Source organism: Pavona decussata, unplaced genomic scaffold (genome assembly GCF_977016875.1).
Source record: "Pavona decussata unplaced genomic scaffold, jaPavDecu1.1 SCAFFOLD_269, whole genome shotgun sequence".
Lineage (NCBI taxonomy): Eukaryota > Metazoa > Cnidaria > Anthozoa > Scleractinia > Agariciidae > Pavona > Pavona decussata.
The window spans coordinates 583,989-602,500 of NW_028145671.1; the positions used below are offsets into that span (position 1 = coordinate 583,989).

Here is an 18,512-nt window from a genome sequence, read left to right on the forward strand (position 1 = left end):
GCCGAATTTGGGTTTTCTATTATATACCGAACGAAATTCGGCCGTTAAATCATTTGGGATGACGGCCGAATTTGAGTTTTCTATTATATACCGAACGAAATTCGGCCGTTAAGTCATTTGGGATGACGGCCGAATATGGGTTTTCTATTATATACCGAACGAAATTCGGCCGTTAAGTCATTTAGGATGACGGCCGAATTTGGGTTTTCTATTATATACCGAACGAAATTCGGCCGTTAAGTCATTTGGGATGACGGCCGAATTTGGGTTTTCTATTATTTACCGAACGAGATCCGGCCGTTAAGTCATTTGGGATAACGGCCGAATTTGGGTTTTCTATTATATACCGAACGAGATCCGGCCGTTAAATCATTTGGGATGACGGCCGAATTTGGGTTTCCTATTATATACCGAACGAAATTCGGCCGTTAAGTCATTTGGGATAACGGCCGAATTTGGGTTTTCTATTATATACCGAACGAAATTCGGCCGTTAAATCATTTGGGATGACGGCCGAATTTGAGTTTTCTATTATATACCGAACGAAATTCGGCCGTTAAGTCATTTGGGATGACGGCCGAATTTGGGTTTTCTATTATATACCGAACGAAATTCGGCCGTTAAGTCATTTAGGATGACGGCCGAATTTGGGTTTTCTATTATATACCGAACGAAATTCGGCCGTTAAGTCATTTGGGATGACGGCCGAATTTGGGTTTTCTATTATTTACCGAACGAGATCCGGCCGTTAAGTCATTTGGGATAACGGCCGAATTTGGGTTTTCTATAATATACCGAACGAAATCCGGCCGTTAAGTCATTTGGGATAACGGCCGAATTTGGGTTTTCTATTATATACCGAACGAGATCCGGCCGTTAAGTCATTTGGGATGACGGCCGAATTTGGGTTTTCGATTATATACCGAACGAAATCCGACCGTTAAGTCATTTGGGATGACGGCCGAATTTGGGTTTTCTATTATATACCCAACGAAATCCGGCCGTTAAGTCATTTGGGATAACGGCCGAATTTGGGTTTTCTATTATTTACCGAACGAGATTCGCCCGTTAAGTCATTTGGGATAACGGCCGAATTTGGGTTTTCTATAATATACCGAACGAAATTCGGCCGTTAAGTCATTTGGGATGACGGCCGAATTTGGGTTTTCTATAATATACCGAACGAAATTCGGCCGTTAAGTCATTTGGGATGACGGCCGAATTTGGGTTTTCTATAATATACCGAACGAGATCCGGCCGTTAAGTCATTTGGGATAACGGCCGAATTTGGGTTTTCTATTATATACCGGACGAAATTCGGCCGTTAAGTTTTTTGGGATAACGGCCGAATTTGGGTTTTCTATTATATACCGGACGAAATTCGGCCGTTAAGTTTTTTGGGATAACGGCCGAATTTGGGTTTTCTATTATATACCGAACGAAATTCGGCCGTTAAGTCATTTGGGATGACGGCCGAATTTGGGTTTTCTATTATATACCGAACGAAATCCGACCGTTAAGTCATTTGGGATGACGGCCGAATTTGGGTTTTCTATTATATACCCAACGAAATCCGGCCGTTAAGTCATTTGGGATAACGGCCGAATTCTGGTTTTCTATTATATACCGAACGAAATTCGGCCGTTAAGTCATTTGGGACTGATAACGGCCGAATTTGACTTGGTATATAGTATTAGTTTAATTTCATTATCATTCTTTGTACTGATCGAGACTCGGCCGTTAAGTCATTTGGGATAACGGCCGAATCCGTAACGGTATATAACAAGCGAACAAGTTAACGGCCGAAAAATGCTTGCTTTATACCGAACAAGTATGAGGCTTATCTCGTTATTATCAAAACACTCTTCGAAGAGGAGCGGGGAAAAGCGAATGATAAGCTTTTGATAAATATTCACACCCGCTTGTGACATTCTAAGGGTTGTAACCTTCTGAGGTTTATAGTTTGACCTTAATGTTAACCCAGTCGCAAATATGGCGTAATTTTTTTTGGTTTATATTCTCATAGATCGGGAGATCTGCGAAGTCTCGTTGAGACTAAGCTCTCAAAAAATACTAGCACAAATGCTAGCACTGATGTAAATAGATCGATGCGAGAACAGTCACACTCGGCCAACATAGAAAACACTGTAAACCACGATGTAGATAAGGTAGATAAATTGCAGCAAGAATTCAACGAGCTCCAAAAAATATTGTACACACATGTGTTGCAGAATTCTGCAACTGTGACAATGAAAATGTTAACCACCACAACGGGCTTTTTGAAAACAAAAACGGGCACAAAACAAATAGCAAGCGCAAAATTCCGCCAATTATATCCTACAAGAGAGTACAATCTCTTAAACATGCTCGTTAGGGCAAAAATAAGGCAGCGTTTATAAAAATGTACACAACATAACGCAGTGAGTCGTGCAGGCCTGTTATTTCTATTTATCATCAAAGTTCAACACGTGTCCTTCCTGTAGTTCCGTGAGAACAATGTCGCTAGTCAGCGTTTCGTTAAATCTTCTTCGAGTCGTCGCTTCTCCTCTTGTTTCTTGTGATATCTTTTTAGCCATTCTTCGTCTGCTGTCGGCTCCTCCGCGTACGGTTCGAATGTATCATCATCTTCACACGTATTACTTGTTTCGTGGACGCCATCTATCGCCTCGACTTCGACGCTTTCAAATTCGTTCTGCCTGCTTTCTTGAGCGGTTTTGCTCACTTTCCGTGTCAGATAAGTTTTCTTCCATGGAATATACTTATTTGGAGACATTTTTTTTCCTTCCTACCGGTGAATCTGACGATTTTCTCTCTGCCGCGAACGGACTTTACTGAAGGTCAAGTGAGTGCACAGACACGAGAGTTCCTGAATCTACGTCACAGACTATGTCCATGGCCCTATTGTGAGCCCGTCGGCATTCTTATCAGTGGGGGGGGGGGGGGGGGATTGACTGCAATAAAATAAGATTTCAAAGATCTGTAAAATTCATTAAAAAAATTCGCGTTTCATGCAAATCAAAAAATGTTTTCGCGGAAGTTCTTCGGGTGATGTTTAGATTCAGATAAGAAAATAAAAAAAAAATTCGTTTAAGGGCACTTTAACTCTATACATTATGGAAAATGATTAATTTCTCTGCGTCATATCGGACCGAAACTTTGGGGAAAACTTAATCATAGTGACCGAAATAAGACATCAGTAAAACGTTTTAGCAAGAGAGGATGAAATATTTAGTTTTATTAGAAGGGGATAATTTCGTAGGGAATAATTGTGGAAACTGTGCCCTTTGTGATTGATCATATTCTTATTGTTTTAGTCATGAGCAATATTTTTGATTCTTATTAAATTTATATCTATATTGCTACATTGGGACATGATTTGTAGAACATTTTTTCATTTTTTAGACCTTAGCACTTCCTCTGTAGTGTCCCCAATTAGTTTATATAGCTAAATAACCCATCCATCCATCCATCCATCCATCCATCCATCCATTCATTCCTTCGTTCGTTCGTTCGTTCGTTCGTTCGTTCGTTCGTTCATTCATTCATTCATCTTTCAAGCGGCACCGTTCACCTTGTCAAGGTCCCGAAAATCACGCACCTTAAAATTACTGTAATTTTGCCCTTTATTAAGCGATCAGCTCTGGTTACCCTTTACTAAGCAGCAACAGAATCGGGAAAGTCAAATACTTAAAACCTTTGCACGCCCCGGCGGCTTAGCCAATCCAATTTTCATTTTACATTTATCAGTTCATATAAAAGTGCAATTTCAAAGCGTTATGAAAAGATCCTTCCCAATATAATTATCTGCACTATTGTATCAAGTTAGATAAATCGGATTTAATTTGTCTAGATTTGTGCCCTGATTTGTACCAAAACTGGCTGCAATGAAAATTAGTGTTAGGATATAAAACCTACTGGTGGAACACACTTAGTGAAAATTATAAAAAAAAGTTTTGTGGAGGAGACTAACGTTTTGATTAGAATAGAAATTCAATCCCACAAGCATGGGAACTTTGTTCTGGATTTATGTATGAATTTCAGTAAAGATCCTTGTGTGTTGCAAAACATTTTTGTGTTATGGAAACTAATTGTTTGTATTCGGAGAAAAATATAATCTGGAACCTTCTATGACGGACACAGCGCTTTACGATGACACTGGGACCACCTATGATCTTCACACCCGCAGCCTTAATCGATGACACGAAACATCCCTAAAACGATGAATAAACCTCCCCCTTATAACCACCCTGGACGTCTGAACGACAATGACCAGGGACACCAACTATCAGTGCAGCCAGCCCAGTTGGAAATTTTCAGCATAACGATAGACAATGTAAAGAATTTGTCAGCATCAACTAAAAATCCGAAAAGCCAAGGAGCAGCAACAGTGCATCTGATCACTTTGACTGGGATAGGACACCATAAAATTTTAGAAATATTCCCTGAAATGGAGTGACCCTTACCATTTGATCTTGCAACTGGAATTGCCGGGTTTTCAGTGTAAATGGTAAGAGCCCCTGGGAGTTCGCTAAAAAACTCCACAGCCTATAACAACATCACCTGAATCTGTGCGCTGTAATCAGTGTGCTTCCCTGTATCAGACTGAAAAGGGAAAGTAACAGAATGTTTCATTTAGCCAGATTTATGCACATCACAACGACAACTTTAATCGAACACGTTTAAGATATCAGTATCACAAAAGGAGACCAATTCCGCAATTAAACTTTAGCTTAAGGGCAGGGATTTGTAAATTTTTCATCAGTACCCTATCAGACCAGGACTGTCACAGACTATCAAGACCAAAAACAAAACCGGCTCTATCTTGCGGCCCACATGTGGCACAGCCCCACTTTTTAGTAAGCAGAGAACGCTGCAATCTGTCTAATCCCGGACTGAAGTTGGGACGTGCAAATCTACAATGATCACGTTATGGTTACCTTAGTGCCTTTGAGAGTATAGGCCGTATTTATTCGATGAACTACCCTCCTTCGAATAAGCGCTCACCCTGAAAGCCCAAAAAGTTAATATGCTCCCACCCTTCACCCCCCCTCCCCCCTCCCCCCCCAAAAGAAACATTACTGTACTGGCACAGCGTGAAGTAAAAGGAACGTTAGTTGTCTTCCAAAATTGGTGTTACTGGTGAATAGGAATTTTGAGCCACTCCCACCATAGGAAGCCCAGGCTCACGTCATTGCGGATACTGATTAATTACTAGTGGGACAATGACGTATGCGACCGCTGAGAATTCAAACGCTAAGACTTTCTGTGGGTTCCGCAAATAATGTTGTCGATTCCGAACACAGAATAACGCTAAATTTTAACTTTCATTCCATAAAATAAATGAAATAAAAACTTATTTTACCTCTGATGTATTCTTATGTGTTTGGAGCATATTTTTTCCGTTTTGGACATTCTTTCGGTGTTCTTTGACACCACTGTTATTCCTTCAAATGGTGAAATAACCCAAAACCATAATAAAAGAATACGCTGGTTAGGGTGTGCGATACATCTGAGCACTGGGGAAGTGAGGTCGCTCGTAACAACAACTTTATTCTACCCTTACGGAGCGCTACAGCTGAAATGACAAAACATATGAAATAGAAAAAAGGGTATTGGCTTCCTTAAATTACTTGGGAGTTAAAGAACAAGGAAGCCAATTTACATGAATGAATTACGATAGAGAAAACACAGAAAACACGGAGAAAAGAGACAACAAACACAACAGAGACAAAAACACGCACACCAGTATCTACCTAACAAAAAAAATAAATCATGGATGGAGTCTTTTTTAGTCCAATTTGTCTGCATGTATTTTTTTTTTTCGACATGGAAGCTCTGCACGATATTTTTTTTTTTGCAGAACCTCGTCTAATATTAAAGGCATGCAAAGTTTCACACAGTTTTTAAACTGTGTGAATACAGAACCGCTCAAGGTGACAGTCTCTTTGTAGTCTCGATTTTCGCGAAATTCGAGTATCGCGATTATCGAGAAAGAAATGAGCTACGCATGTCATGGCTCGGGGGACGTTTTTTCACTTGTCACGGAAACTCGACTTTGTCGTGTTGGTCGATACCATTCTTTACAGTTGAACGCAAAGGCGAAAAACGTGAGACATTCGAAGGCAATATAGTACGTACATGTATATTCGGTGTTGTTTTCTCGGTTGAAGATAAAAACGTCTTGTCCAATCGACAAATGGATCGTGTTTCAAAGAAAAAGGACAGAGAACATATGTAGTCAGATCAGTTAGATTGGACAGGCTTTTTTCCTTTTCTGGTATGTAGCCTTGGATTTGGCTGTTATTAAAGCAATACTCCATTTTTGTTTCGTGTGGTTCGGTTGTCTGATTTTCAGCAGATTTTTTTGGGATGCATTGTGCTAACAAACAGATTTTCGTATAAAACACAGCCAAATCTGAACAAATCTGGCTATTGAAAAGTCACATTTTCAGAGTTGAACCACAGCGAGTATATTCCCAGTCCTTCAATAAATTTTTTTTACCCAACGGTCGTTGAAAGTTTAGAGTACAGCTGAATACGTATAGTAAGATCATTTTATTTGATTATTTGTTATTGAATATATTTTAAGATTTGAAATGGTTGTCTGGATACAAATAAAGAGAGAAATCACATATAATGAATTTTTTGCGACATCCAGACAAGATTTAAATGGTTTGTAAGTGACTTTGGTTCCTAACTTGTTTAGTATTGTTATTATATTGTTTCAAGAGAAAGATTGTGAGGTTTGCTATTAATAGTAAAATTATTTTATTTTTTTTTCTACAGTCGAAATATGGTTCTCCATTAAATATAAATGAAGAGGAGCTCAAATGTAATTTATTGCATTGCAACTTTTAAAAACATTAATAATTATAAAAGGTGTTAAAATGATAGAAGAACAGGTTAATTATATTCTTGATTAAAACTACTTGACGTTGTGTTTTGATATCATACTTTGGTTCAGTAATGGTAATGGTAATGCATTTATATACCGCATTTTCTATTCATATATACATTCAAATGCGGTTTACATCAGCATATGTCCATGAGCAACCTCATCCTACCCACCCAACCCACGAAATTATGAAACAGCACAAAGACCAGACCAGCACACCGGGAACTCCATGCCCTACTCTTTGCGATTAGTGTCTGGGTTCTTTAACGTCCCACAGGGTTATAAACATTGAAGTGTTGTGAGACGGGGCCTGCGGTTTATCGTCCTTATCCCAGAAGACTAGAAAGTCTAACCATTTGCAGATGTCATTACAAAGGCAGCACTGAGTGTTGGTGTTGTCCGGCCGGGGTTTGAACCCACGACCTCCCGCAAGGTAGTCCGAGTTTACTTGCAGGAAATTTTTTTGGATGGGGAACTGCTCGCAGGAATTTTTTGGGGGGAATTGTCACCCCCCCCCCCCCTTCCCCCGTGATTTCTAATGGTCCACCCCTAAGAGGACCTATATCACTTTTGTTCCCCTTTCCGTGACCGATGATGCGTAGCCCACATCGCGTGACCTTCAAGTTCCAAGTAGCCAGGGATTGGAGACAAGTTAAAGCATTGATCACGTGACCCTTGACTTCCGTGTTTCGATAAAGAACAGGCGCAGGGAGCAAAAACATTCTTTCTAAGCGGATAGTGATCGTGCTTACGGGCAGTGAAAGTTATGGAATAAAGGTAAGTGAAGAAAGATCTTTAAATTATTTTCTTAGCTATCTGATTTCTGCTTGGATAGTGACTTCGTCGAAGCCTTTCAACTTTTTTTTCCCGGCTCGAGGTACAGAGTATTACTCATGCCTGGTTACGACGCCTGATTAAGAACTGCACTAAAACTCATCCTACTTTGAGCATTTTGTACTGCGCTGAAACAGTTAAGTTGCAAAATTAAGCCTAAATTGTGCTAGCAAACTGAACGTGAATGTTGAAAACCGGAAGTATTATTCCTCGCTTCCTCGCTAGGGAAACTTTTAAAATTATTTCTATCACGACAAACTGGGTCGTTGGCAAGGTGATGAATTCATACGTCTTACTTGTGAATTAGTGAATCAAAATTTCACTCGTTGAGTTGGTTAATATATGTATATGTAGAGGGGTAGATAAAGGTGTCTGTTTTCGCCAAAGGTTTAAGCATAATATGCATATTTTCATACCCTAACAGACACACAGTCATAATGAGAGAGCACGATCCAAGGTGCAAAAAGCTAACTGTTGAATCCTTGCTTTATTATGTCTATTATACAGTATAACACCAAAAAATAAATAAATAAATAAATAAATAATAAAAGTTCTTGAAAATTAAAAATAAGAAGAGTCAAAATCACATCATTTCAATGAGAAAATAAAACAAGGAGGCCTTGACAGTAATTGAAGTCTTATCTTTAGAGGAAATGGCTTCTTTGACTCCTGGTTAAAACAGTAAAAAATTTAAAAACTGGTTGTTGTGAAATACACTTTCTCACATGCAACAATTTTAAAACTTTCCACCTCTCTATTTTTGAATGTATATTAGTGATCCCTGCAGGTTTGGAAGAGTATTTTTGTCTTAGAGGTGATTAATTGTGTACCAATGATAAAATATGTCTCGATGTGTAAACAAATACTCCTAACTTTAATGGTACCATTATAGAAGAGGGTTAAGACAATTTAGAGTGGAATCTGTTGTGCATAATTTGTTTCAAAATCCTGCAATTTAACGCAGCCATAATGAGATCAGATTATCAATACAAGTGTTTGCGTAAGGGTCGACTCTTAAAACAATAAACGATTTGAAATTGTCACATATTCATAAAAAAATGGTTGCATTCACTTATAGGAGGTGCTGACCTTTTAAGTGATTTGGCCAAAAATGTTTGATGTAATATTAATCAAACATGAGAAAGCGTGTTTCATCAGATATCCAAACACCTGGAAGTAGGTTGAAAAAATGAGGCGCAGCCGAGTTTTTTTAAACGACTTCGAGGTGTTTGGATGACTGATGAAACACACTTTCGAGTGTTTGATATGGCTTCCCAAATGATCAATAATTCTTGGAGAAATTCAAGGCTAAAGTTGGCAAAATTTTATGGTAATTAGGATCACATATCCAAACCACGGTCACGGTAGTGATTTTCTTTGTTTTCTTTTGATGAATTATTAATGAGTTTGAGAAATATTTTGTGACAATCAATAGTACATCAGTAGGTAATGTGCCTCCCAGTATAGAATTTGCCCATAATCTGTCCACTTTTCATCCATGAAAAGAAAATTTTAAATGGTAGAAAAAAGATCAATAATATGAATCCTCTTGTTTTCACGATCTTACTTTTAAGCTTTCTGTTGCCGCCTGAGTAAGAGTAGGTAATTTGAAGCCAATCATGTTACATGTATATACTATTAGCTAGATTAAGGTGAATGTTGTTTTGTAATTAATTGACATTTATTGCTTGTCAATTAGTACCTCAAATCAACTCATGCTTATATAATGTGTAAAAAAATGCATATGTATGTTTTTTGGTCATTTCTGTTCATAGGAATGTGTATGCAAGTTATAATTGAAGGGCGCCATGGAAAAAGGGCATAAGTGATGATTTTACCTTTAGAATTCAAGTTTATCCAAAAAACGGTCTTCTTTGGCATACAGTTCTGTTATCATTTTAGAAAGTTTTGTATTCAAATATGGAACCCTGTTTCTGACACAATAAAAAATCTGTATGCCAAATAAGTGTAAATTTTGAGATATTGGGATTGGTAAGGCCACATTGTTTATGCCTTAGTGCACATGGCCGGATTTATGTTTGATGCTCCCGAGGGATTCGATAATTGAAACGAAAAATTCACAAATGCACAGTCTGAGTCATCACTACCAAGGAGGCATTCTTCGGACAACGTTTCGACCAGTTCCTCTGCACTGCATTCGTCACTTTCATACATGTAGCTGTTCAAAAGACTCATAGATGTCGTGTGTTTACCCACTTCACTGAACAAAAGCGAAACCAGTGGCCAGTACGATACCCAAGTTGTTTATCACCACTGCCTTGATCTACAATGTATTAGGGCTTGTCACAACCTGCAAAATAAAACCATGATGTCATCACAAACCTTACTTATGAAACAATGACAGGTGCGACTAAACACGGCTCGTGGAAAGTGGTAAACTTTCAGGCTACTGAAAATTGGGAAACCGACAAGTCCAATGGGACAAAATCTATAACAAAATTACCCTTTCAAGCATGTTGACTGGTAAACAAGCCAACCACCACATTCTTCCCCCCCCCCCCCCCCAATTCATTGTTGTTTTCTGGGTCACAAACAATTTCCTGGGAAGCATCACTCCCCATTTTAACATTGCATAAGGGGGAGTGGGGGGGGGGGGGGAGGAGAGGAAGAAATAACTGAGGTAGAATTAAGAAGGGAGAAATAGTAAGCTAATGGTTTTTGTACTGTTCGTGGTGAGTAGTTTTTTGGCTGTCCATGTTCGGTTATCATTACATAGGGGAGGGGGTGGGAGGGAGAAGTAACTGTGGTAGAATTAAGAAGGGAGAAATAGTTAACAAATGGTTTTTGTACTGTTCATGGTTTTCTCAAGGAGAAAATCAGTAGGCCAAAGTAGACTGTTTTTTAGAGTGATTTGAATTGTAAACGTGAAATCGTCACTTACACCCTTTTTCCACCAAGCCCTTCAATTAATTTGGTATGAATAAACTTAATAAATGAAATACATGTACATGTATCATGATTTTTCAGCTGAGTATTAGGAATTGGTTCATGCTTAGTGTGCGTATATTGAGTTGTGGATGCACATGTGAAGTTGGAAGAGCATGAGAGAAACACAAGAGTTACTCCAGGCTTAGCCAAGAGCAACTCTAGCTTCTTGAGTGCTCTTCAAACTTCCCAAGTGCATCCATAACTCAATATATGCACAACTCGAAGCATGAACCAATTCTTATATAACATAGTGACAACAAAGTATTGAAAAGTGGTACCCAGAAAAAGGTTTTATTGTGTGATTGATTACAAAATTCTCTTAATGTGCTGTACCGAAAAACAAAGGTTCTTATTAGCTGTTTACAAACACGCCACAATGGTACATTGTATGGTCTGAATGAGAAAGTTTCATCTGAAATTGTCAATGAAAATTTGCTTCTTAGAATTAGTTTATACAAACTAAAGCTTTAAGCGATGGAAACCTGCTTTTGTCTTCAAGTTACACAGGTCATTTTATGGATGCACGGGCGTGCATATGACTTTGTTGAGAAATGTACCATGATGAGGCCAATAGGAATTAGATAGGGAAGCACGCACACTATGTTATAATACGGCATAGACCACTAGTATCTCAAACAATGAAAAAATTAATGGTAGTTAGTACTGTAGTGAGAGTTTCAACTGACTTTATAGCAAGTAGTAATTACTGTACATGGGATGCCTGTGGCAAACTATGTTGAGGTTTCGGTCAAGCATCTTTTTCTTCATTGTAATCACAATTTTTATTAATTTATTTATTAAACCTAGATTAAACCCACATTTCTACTAGAAGAGAAAGTTTTGCTCCTCTATTGTTCTAATTGTCTTCATTAAAAACTGACCAATCAGAATTCATTGCCTTAGGTATGTTTATAGGTCTTGGTGGGGCCTAGAAAGGGAGGCTTTTATCCCACACATAAAAGATCACATTTCAGTCAAGAATGGCAGCCGTCATGCACAAATCTGCAAGACTCCAATATGCTGTTTTTAGAAATTTAAAGAAAACAAACCTTTTTGGAATGATAAATCAAACGAATAACTTCTAATTAAGGAGTATTTGACAGTTTGAACAGTGGACATTTGAGAGTTCACAGCAAGAAACTCTGCTTTGACGACAAAAAAGAAGACAATCTTTGTCACAAATCACCATTGGTGTAACACAATTTGTCCAAAATGCTTGAGCGCTTGTGGGTTTGATTGTTAATTTTTACTGACATACTAATTTTGATTAACCACAGTTATCTCCTCTTCAAACAATCACAAGCATAAATTGTTGGCCCTTATAGCCATAGCATATAATAAAATTAACTTAAGTTTATACACTGTTTATGGAATACATGACTGCAGTGACATAAAGAGGCCCTTTTGGCAACCTTGTGTCAAGTAGGTATAGAATGGAGTGAGTCATTTTTTGTCACTTTGATGCAACAGTAACATGCGGTACGCTTTCTGCCAACCCCAATTTATTTTAATTAACTCTATGTAGACTGGGCTGGGGTTTTTGTTTTTTTGGACCTGGGGAATGGCAAGGGAGCCCTGGGGGATTCTGGCCCCCATCCATAACTTAATAGCAACGATAGAAGCTATATAAAATTATGACAATGAGGCCTTGGAAGATAGATGCATGTAGTACGTTCAAAGATGTCCCCTTTGACATCAACAATATACAGTGATGAGGTCATATGACTGGTGACATGGCAATAATGACATTATTGCCAATTGCAGCCGTTGTTAAAAGTTCTACAACACTTTTTGCCACTGATATCACAACCCTGGGGGTCTGTACATAGTTGACATAGCTCACACAGGGAAAGTATGGTCAAAATAATTGGTTTGGCAATCATTTAATAGCTTTGATAAGTGATCCTCTCCCAAAAGGCGATCACCATTATAGCTTATTTGATGTTTGTGTATCAACACTATTATGGTCCTCCTACACTGTAACTAATTAACTTGAAACTGCATTCAAGTACTGGGACCTAATGGTAACAGTCACTTAAATAGGGAATTCTGATGTAGTTTTAAAAGTATCTCCATAAAAGATCATGACATTATGACCTTTAAGTCTTGCGGGCAAGAGTCTGATCAAAAGTCTAATGCAGTCTTATATCACTGCATTACAAGTTGTATTTCTACGTTTGTTTACTAATTACAAAAGTATTGTTTTAACGTCGCAAATCAGTTATATGTACTGACTCAATTCTGAAACTAAACGTAGTCAACTGTAGGTAATGAGATTATTACATTGTAATTATATAAGTCATAAGACCTGGTGAAAATCTTTCAAGGATCTAAGATCTGCATGATGATCTTTGTGAGGATCTTAATAAAGATCTTGAAGGATCTTTCAGGATACTTGAGGATCCTTAAAAATCCTTATTTATTTATGTGAAGATCTTCAAGAATCCTGAACGATCCTTGAGGGTCTTACCAAGATATTTATTCCTGCCAAGATCCTTAAGGATCTTTAAGGACACTAGAGGATCGTACAGAGATCCCAAGGGTCCTTATAGTTATTGTCAAGCTCCTCAAAATTCTTACTGAGATCCTCACGAAGCCTTGAGGACCTTACTTGTAAAGGTCTTTTACTGCCATTCTCAAAGATCCTCACAATTCCTTTTGAAGCTCCTTAAAGATCTCTTAAGATTCTCTAAATTCTTCTCAAGATCTTCAAGGATCTTCAATCATCTTGCCAAGATTCTCAGGGATGTTTCAAAGATCTTTACTTATGTTTAGGAGGACAAGGCAATTGCTTCTAATTTACATGATCAAAAAAATAATTGACCCTCTAATTTCCTGGCTGTTTTAAACAATCAGACATCAAGTAATGATCAAGACTCAAAGTTACAAAATTTTATTTTGTCATAGTTCTAGAGTAGTATATGTGGTAGTAGAAGTCACAATAATTATTCATAACCATGTTAAATCAGTTAAAAATTGATTCCCACGCTTACAAGTGACTTAGCTTATTGAGCAAGATTTGGTGGCTTCACACCCCATCCAAAAAAATTGGATAGGGGTGTGCGGCCCGCTTCCCAAAACCTTTGCCCTATTTATGACCAAAATCTGCTATTTTCCCTACCCTATTTATGACCCGACCAAAAATTTGATACCCTATTTTTGACCTGATGGTGTCTGGTCAACTTCAATTCAAAAACCCCTGGAGCCCAGCGCGTGACAAGCCGTTGCGGCTCGTACACAGTTGCCGTAAACATCATGATGAAGAAGTAGCTTCTTCAAAAAAAAAAAAAAATGAATTCAAGATTAGAGTGCAAAAACCGATATCCTATTTATTACCAAAATGGCTAAAATCAATACCCTATTTATGACCAAAGCGGCTGAAAAAACCATACCCTTTGGCGCCGCACATACCTATATAGCCCATAGAGAGCATTACAATACTCCACAAACTGACCTTCAACTTCAATCATATCACAGGCAAATTAAAGTTATAATCGACCGGATCAGTCACCACACACACAAAAAAATTTGAGTCTCAGTACAACTACAGTCATTTGATTGTTCTTTTAAACTTTCGCTAAAACTACAAATTACTCCATAACAACGTTTGTAAATGTTTTATTTTGAAAATAAATCAGAAAGGCTACCTCAACAACCTTGATCAGATGAATTTGTGGCTAAATTCACAGAAGCGCTTGCATTCGTGTGGTTGGATTGTGCATCATACATCTTCAAGCCAGTCTTTTTATCAAAATTATTGATATTAAAGCCTTCCTCTTTCTAAAAAGTAGTTATCCACGTTTTGTTGCTTGAAGCCGTCATTTTTAGCTCAAATTAAGAAAGTGGAAATGTGCCTTGTCTGCCTTGTCTGCCTTGTCTGCTTGAGTCCAAAAGAAACGGTCTTTTCCGGGCCTGCAGTGCATAGCTGCTGACCAAAATTGGCTTTGTTCGTGCCCAGTCTTCCCACTCTGATTGAAATTCAAGATGGCTGCCGGTCGGTTGACATGGGTTTCCTTGTTTCCTTTTTGAAGGAGGTATTGTGCAAGAAAGTGACAGGGGAATCATTTGATGGAGACTTTGAGCAAATGTTTAGTTATTGGAAATCACTTTTTATTATAAGAATGAATTGCCGAGCCTTAGTATCACTATCATGCTGCATGACTAGCAGTGATGAAGACAATCAGCTGAGTAATTATATACAGTCAACTCTCTCGTAAGCGACCATCCTTGGGGCACGACAAAGTGGTCGCTTACGGGAGGTGGTCGCTAACGGGAAAGATCAACAAAATAAGCCTTATAATGGATTGATTAATTGATTACATAAAAATATTACCTTAGCAGCTAAAATTAGCCCAATGGAAACTAATTTGTTTGATTTTTTCACATCTATTCATTCTTCTGATGAAACTTTGTATAACATTTTGGAACAGATCACTGTAACAATTCCCGTCTACCTATAGATCTAATTAAAGCCATCTTTTCTCTCTGTAAACTGTTATTATCTGTCAGCAGTCCGGGGAAGCGTCATTAAAAATTGAACTTTTGTAACTTCTGAGTAATGATTTACTAACGATCATACGTGATTATGTTGGGTGGTCGCTTACCGGAAACAGAAAACAAAAGAATATGTGTAATTTCTGGCCTAAAATGTGGTCGTGGTCCCTCAAGAAATTTGACTGGTGGTCGCTTACGAGAGAGCTCTTGAAACAGTATTTAACTGAGAAACAAAACGGTTGTTTACGAAGTGGTCGCTTACGGGAGGTGGTCGCTTACGAGAAGTGGTCGCTATGAGAGAGTTGACTGTATAAACTTATTTATTTTGACTATTGAATTATATTCTTTGGTGGAAAGCCATATCAAGCAGAATATTAATTGGTGCAATATATCACAAATTTAAGTTGCCAAAACAAAATTCCATATTCTATGTACCTGTTTCTCTGAGACATCCAAGCAATAGTTCCAAGCAAAATGCTGGTAGTATTGATGGCGTTGCATCATTGCAACTTCCAGTGTTTCAATGAACAGTCTGTGCTTTCCAACACCTTTAAGGTATAATTATTTACCCTGGGAGTTCAAACTCAGTAGAAACAGAAATATACGGCCGGACCTTAGCCCGGTTTCTGTAGCATGAAGCAACTAGGAGTATTGCTACTCCCCCCTTGATGGGATGCTAGTCCATCGCAGGATTACCGCCAGCAGTATGTCGCCGGTACCCATTTATACACCTGGATGAATAGAGACAATGTGGAGAAAGGTTTCTTGTCTAAGGAAATAACACAGCAATGAAGAGACCAACCTGGCCTCGAACAAACGACCCTCAGATCTTCCAACCATCCGATCGAAAGTCCAAGGCACTAACCACTACACCACCACGCCTCCGCCGTCCTTTATTATTATTCAACACATTGCGACACTGCCCAAATATGGTTTTCTTGAACTCAATATACGTCGTCCGCACACAACAGATATCCTGCGATATACGTAGTTTCGTGAGTCGGGGAGAAAAATGGCAAAACGCTTTCAAAAAGTATAAACGACCTCGCAAGATCACCAACCTATTAATAACGCTGTTTTATACTGAACACATAAAAGACAACCAACGTTGCTGTGAAGAATTGTAATGGTTAGTGCAAAAACGTTTGCTGTTTACCTAGCTTTCTGTTTGTGAACTGGCAAATTACGTTTAATTTATTTTTCGCTAGACTTCTGGATTGTCCCGTATTCTAGTGCTCAGAAATTACAAACAGTACATGTTTTTCCTTAGATTGGTTCTTGCAACCGTTAAACAGAGATCTCGACTCGTCTGGAAGAGATGGAGAAAACCACCTGAGGAAATCCGAGCTCGCACTGAAGTGCCTCGAGAAATTTTAGCTTTCTGGCAGACAAAACAATAGACGGAGTCGACGGAGTACAAAGTAATTATTCTCAGAAGCATCAGAGCCGCTTGAAAAAACCGTTTAGTTTCATAAAAGATACAGAGTTCTCGCAAGGAACAAGGCACTAGATGCGTTTGTCAAAACACTGAGGAAAGATCGTGAAATTGCTTGCGTAGTAAACAAAGAAACATTCACCCGAGAAATCGTTGAAAAGCTTTTCCAGTCTGTTCAGCTTGGCCCGGCTGACCAACAAATCCTTCGCAGCTTCAAAATACAGTTTGGTTTTAGCTTTTCAGGCTACAAATTTGTGGAAAATTTTGCCGGAGCGATTGGCGCGCAAGACGAGTACTCAATTTTTTTAATTTGATGCACTTTCTCGATTTCATTCAAACTTGAACAAAGCTGCCGCTTTCATTCATGCTGGTCCGCGCGCGGGAAAATGTTACAAGTTTAGTTTTTGGACAAATAAAGATCGCCCCCAATTTTTTCTGCTATAAACCTGTGCTTTGTTATCAATGTGTTGAATAATAAAACAATTATCCTGCTCAATCTTGCGGAATATCGACTGATTTTAGCCAACTCGGCCTATGGCCTCGTGGGCTAAGTATCAGGCGATATTCCGCTCGATTTCGCAGGATAATTGTTAAATTAATATTTGCTTCAGCGTGCGTTCAGCAGAGTTGTTGAACCAAATGTTGGGGGCGTTTGAAAGTGTGTTTAATCATAACTATAACAAAATTCTCGAATCCGATTTTCTATCAACAGCCATGATTTGAGCATTAATAATACATGAAAAATTTACTCAATTCAGATTGGCTAAAAAAGGAGTGCAGTTTTCCTGAAACATGAGTGCAAGTTTGAAACACGAATGCAGTTACTAATCAAGGTTCAAGGTTCATTTATTTCATACTATTTACATAAACTAACATAGAAAGAAAAGTATAGTTACAACAGATGATTACACGATAATGCCAATCGGAGCCAATGGGTTCCGATTGGCTACAAAACAACAGACACCAAATAGAGCCAATCAGATCAGAGCTGTTAATGTATAGCAACATATTTTTATGGTTGCTTAAATCCTAGTCTGAAATAATAAACTGTTGTTTTTGTTTTTGTTATGTTTTTTTCTTGTTTTCTTTATACAAGTTTACAAAACACACCCACCATGCAGTACCAAATTCTAACATTTAAGGGTGCCAAGATCACTACACTTAGCATCGTTTAATACAATTTGACATGTCTTATAACTTCTTTTCTCTAATTTAAATGAAAATCCATAACCAAAAAAATTATCGGTGTTATATTTTGCAGACTCATGCGAATACATCGGCTTTGCTTGAGTGAGGAGCCTTTCTTCGCCTGACAATGACATCATTCTCTTCTGAACAACTAAACTTTTTCAAATTCTCCACTGTTGTGGTTGACGAATTTCCAGTCGCCCTACGCACAGTGTTCGTTCACATGTGGGACACCCTGGTCGTCCCTAAACATGGCTGTAAAAAGTGGGATGACTCTGCAGCGGTTCTTAATTGGTTCCTAAGTAAGGAAGGTGGAGCGACCAAGGTACCGATCCTGAATAAACCCCTAAAGGACTGGGACTGTACAGCCCTTTTCAAAGCCACTCTCTTTTCTCAAAGTTTTGCAATGCCCGATGGGAGTGGACGTTTGAGCACTCTGGACAAACTTTACGTCAAACCTCGTGGTTTACTTAGCGGATCATTTCATCATTGTGTTTTGAGTCCCAGTGGAGACCAAGCTGAGACATTCGCTTTGGCGTTGGACCAGCTTCGCTTGCTGAGAAACACTCTTTGCCACCAGAGCAGTACACGAAAACTTGACAAGACAACCATCGATCAGTACCTATTGCTGGCTAAAAATGCTTTTGATGCACTCAGGCAAGACACCACGAAGATTGATTATATTGGAAACCTAGATGAAGAGGACTTTCCCACTGC

At 38.5% G+C, this 18,512-nt stretch overlaps 1 protein-coding gene across 1 annotated transcript in view; it reads left to right on the forward strand.

The window, feature by feature from the left end:
- Nucleotides 1-7,563: 7,563 nt before the first annotated feature.
- LOC146455839 (uncharacterized) overlaps nucleotides 7,564-18,512 on the forward strand; it is a 14,946-nt gene continuing 3,997 nt past the window's right edge. Inside the window, exons 1-2 of the mRNA XM_085093839.1 lie at nucleotides 7,564-7,672; nucleotides 17,869-18,512. The exon at nucleotides 17,869-18,512 is cut by the window's right edge and continues 605 nt beyond it. Of these exons, the coding sequence (XP_084949965.1) occupies nucleotides 17,923-18,512 (590 nt within the window). The 5' untranslated portion in view covers nucleotides 7,564-7,672; nucleotides 17,869-17,922. The remainder of the gene's footprint in view (nucleotides 7,673-17,868) is intronic.